The following is a 3776-nucleotide window of genomic DNA, read 5'->3' on the forward strand; positions in this document are numbered from 1 at the left end:
AGTGAGACAAAAAGCCAAACCCGGCTTAGATCCTTCAGCAGAAAGACTTAGAGGTAACAACTATCAATACAATCTGTCCAGTCAAGTACAAGAGCTGCTCAGTTGACGCAGGGTGGTCACTCGCACCCCAAAGGAGTTGTACGGTAGATTGAGTGAACTAGTTCATCACTTAATTCCAACCCATATTGCTTTGTATGCAGAAGAAGCCAAGTAAAATTTTCTTGCTTCCAAAACAAAGAAAAAACACTAGCCCTGTAACAAACATACAAGACCTCCTCATAAATCTCTCTACGTAGATAACTATCTTTTTTTTTCCTTTTCTTCTCAAGACAGGGTTTCTCTGTGTATCTTTGGCTGCCTTTGGCTGCCTCGCTTTGTAGACCGAGCTGGCCTGGAACTCACAGAGATACGCCTGCCTCTACCTCCGCGGGATTATAGGTGTGTGCCACCGCGCCCGGCTACACTGATAACTTTCAGTGTTTGGGGATGCATCTAAAATACAGCTAAAGTGTCAAGATCAAAACTTCGTGCCTAAGTGTACACATTTCCGTAAGGGATAATATATGTTCCCATAGACACACTATTTTCACACAGCTACCAAATCTTATCCTCAACTTTGGTGTTTGGCTTCAGAAGTATTTACCCAGATTCCTACCTGCTGCTATATCTAGCTCAGGCTTCAACAGGTCTAAAACTGACCTTTTCCTCTACGCCAACTCCTCCCATTTCCAGTATCAACTAGAAGCCAAGGCACTTGGCATCTTGGACCGATAACCTAAGCCCCTCCCCACCATGAGTCAACCAGCAGACCCGAGGTACTTTTCCTCTGCCCCACTGTTCTTCTGTCTCCATCTGGGCATCACCTAGTTTGTCCTCCTCTCTACCCTGGTCACTGCAGCATCTCCTCTATACTTGGATGGAGGTTTCAGTCTTTCCCACCCATGACCACTGTGCCACACTCACCAATTCTTTCTTATCCCCATCCTGATCTCCTCCTTTCTTCCAGCGCCTTCCCACAGTTATCTTTAGCTTGCCTCTTTATATAAATCTCACCAACAAATTCACTTTCTTGTTCCCACGATGATTTTCTGGCTTTTTAACCTTCCCATTTGCCTCTATGTAAGCCCCACCATAATATCAAAAACTCAGCATAAACCCTACCAATGCTATGAAAAGCAACAGAAAATTCAAACTGGACACAGTCATAAGTGATCATCTATAAGGTTGTTCCTTGCATTGTGTAGGAGCAACTTAATACTCACATTTAATGGGAAAGCTGAGTGAATTCTACTATGCCTGCAGTGAGGCGTGCATCCACCAAGTCATTAAGTGGAAAAATATTAAATAAAAGTCAACTCATTGGTGGATGTTTTTAACCTTTTAGCTTGTCTGCAATGACTGTGTATTATTCATGTATAAATTGCTAAAAGTTTGCTGCTGCTGTTGTTGTTGTTATACTGGTACTCTTTGATCTAATAATTCAACTTTTAGGATAATAACTGAGTTAGAGAAATAAGCAAATATTACATAAAGGTGTATTTACATGCTGTCCTTTTCAGGTGTGTTTATAATAATAATATACTAGGAGAGCACGGATGTTCAACAATAGGGTCTGGGAGAATTCAGTGCATTTATGAGATGAGATAGTGCGCAATTTTTAATATCAGGTTCTTGTAAATATATGATCAAAGCCACTGATTCGTGTGCATATCAGATAGGAAGATAACAAATTAGATTAGATATAATATAGTAGTTTTATAATTATTTAATGTGTATTTTAAACACTTCTGCTTGGAATACTGCAGGGAAGTAAAACATTTCTGACTGCCTTTCATCTTGTAAGGACTTACCATTACTACTGCGTGCTTAGCAATGATTGGCAGTTTCAAGATTTACCCATATGCCATCACTGATATCAGTTTCAAGCATTCCCTGAAAGACTAGGTATAAACAGTTCTCACCATCGAAGAATAGAACACACAGAAAACACTAAGGACCACACCCAGACCTTTTGTCATTTTCATTAGGAGTCTTCTCCAGTAAACTGCACAAAATAGCAATCGGCACTTAATGTAATTGCTATTTCAAATGAAACTGTCATTCCTTGTAAACATGGCTGTGACATATCCCACAAAACACCAGTAGTGAAATTTAACAAATCCATATACTCATAAAAACCTGACATAGTATGTGTACATGTTTAGGGTTGAATGCAGTATGTTGTGATTTGGCCTGGTGTCATTAATAAAAGGCTCACTGTTTTCTCTACACCAGAACGATTCCATTTACGATTCTCAAGCTCGGTGATAAGTTTTCAAGTTACAATAAGGCAAGACATTTTGCTTCTCACATGAGCAAGCGGAATTGAAAGCAGGGGCAGACAGGGACCAGACCACCAACAAAAATAAAAGATGGAAAACAAAGGGGAAAGGAAAATAAACATCGCAGAAGCTGAGCTCAGAGGAAGCATAGCAGCAGCACGACACATACTTCACTTGCCCCTTCTCGGTGTAGGTGGTTTTGTAAAAACCCACAAGGGAGCCGTTCAACCAGCCGGCAAACTCCAAGGTCAGCAGGTAGACACTGTTCCCGGTGGTGGCGCCAAGGTCTTCTTCAGCCTGGACCACCACGTACTCCTGCTTCTTGTATTCGAAACACCGTCGAATTGGTACCTGCCTCCCGGAGGGGCTCCTTAACTCCGGCATCTTGGTGATCTTGGTCTCCCTGATGTGCAGCCATAGGTCACGCGAGGGCTTGGTCAAGTTGAGCGAGATGGTTACTGTGCCAGTGTACCTGTCTTCCTCCATCAGGGTCTTTATCTCCAGGTCATAGTGAACTGGTTGAATAAAGTCTGGCAGCCTGAAGTTTTTCCACTGGCCACTTTCATCTTCACTGTCAGGGCAGACAGTGTTGTCGGTGGGAGGAGAGTGGGAAGGAGCCGGGGTTGTGTCTCCAGGGGAGTCACACGACCTGGTCAAGCCCACAGAAAGTCCCACTATTAATCCAACCGCCACCACCACTGCGCAGATGATGGCCACATGTTTGCCTTTAATGCAGTATTTCTTAGAGGGCTCTTCCTCTGCAAAGTTCATTTTTGCTCCCCGAAGTCAGAAGTTACACACGAAAGGATGTTAAATTTAACTAACAGTCCTCAGCTGACTTCCCTTTTCAATCGGAAGGAGTCCTCTCTGGCTTAGCAGCCTGGCTTCCCTTTCCCACACCTCTCGCTCTGGCATCCGGTGTCTCCTCCCAATCGCCGCAGGTCCTCACTGGCCACTCCAGAATGAATGCGGAAAACCAAGCAGTGGGGGATGAAGACTCAGAAGAGAAGCTGACTTGACAGAGGAGGACTGATGAGACTGTTGGCCCAGCTCTGTATAAACAGCGTCTCTCCGGGCCTGCCCCTCCTGAGTTAAATATAAAACAGGGCTTGAGCCTATCGGCCAACGGGGGAGGAGATTTTGCCAAACCTCTGTCAGCAGCCTTGAGGGAGAAAGCATTTGGCTAAGAGGTGTGCTTACGATAGAAAACACAACCTTTGCCACCAGATCCAGGGCTTCTTCCTGCCGTTGTGAGCAATCAGGCTCTCTCAGCCAAAGAACTTCTTGGATTTCACTATTTTATTAGGTCACTTGCCAAAGAAGCTAAGCAGTTCCCCCCCCCCCTCAGATTATGTAAACATTCAAATCCTGCCCTCCGCGGAAATCATATCTTATAGTTGGATGCTTGGAAGGATTCCTAAATTCAAGGATCACTTAGCTACTCAGCGGCACATT

At 44.0% G+C, this 3776-nt stretch overlaps 1 protein-coding gene across 1 annotated transcript in view; it reads right to left on the bottom strand.

Moving 5' to 3' along the window:
- ENPEP (glutamyl aminopeptidase) overlaps positions 1–3388 on the bottom strand; it is a 76993-nt gene extending 73605 nt beyond the window's left edge. The window contains exon 1 of the mRNA XM_084757619.1: positions 2491–3388. Coding sequence (XP_084613745.1) covers positions 2491–3092 — 602 coding nt within the window. The 5' untranslated portion in view covers positions 3093–3388. The remainder of the gene's footprint in view (positions 1–2490) is intronic.
- Between the last annotated feature and the right edge of the window lie 388 nt (positions 3389–3776).

Source organism: Acomys minous, assembly GCF_964271855.1.
Source record: "Acomys minous genome assembly, chromosome: 14".
In the NCBI taxonomy this organism is placed as follows: domain Eukaryota; kingdom Metazoa; phylum Chordata; class Mammalia; order Rodentia; family Muridae; genus Acomys; species Acomys minous.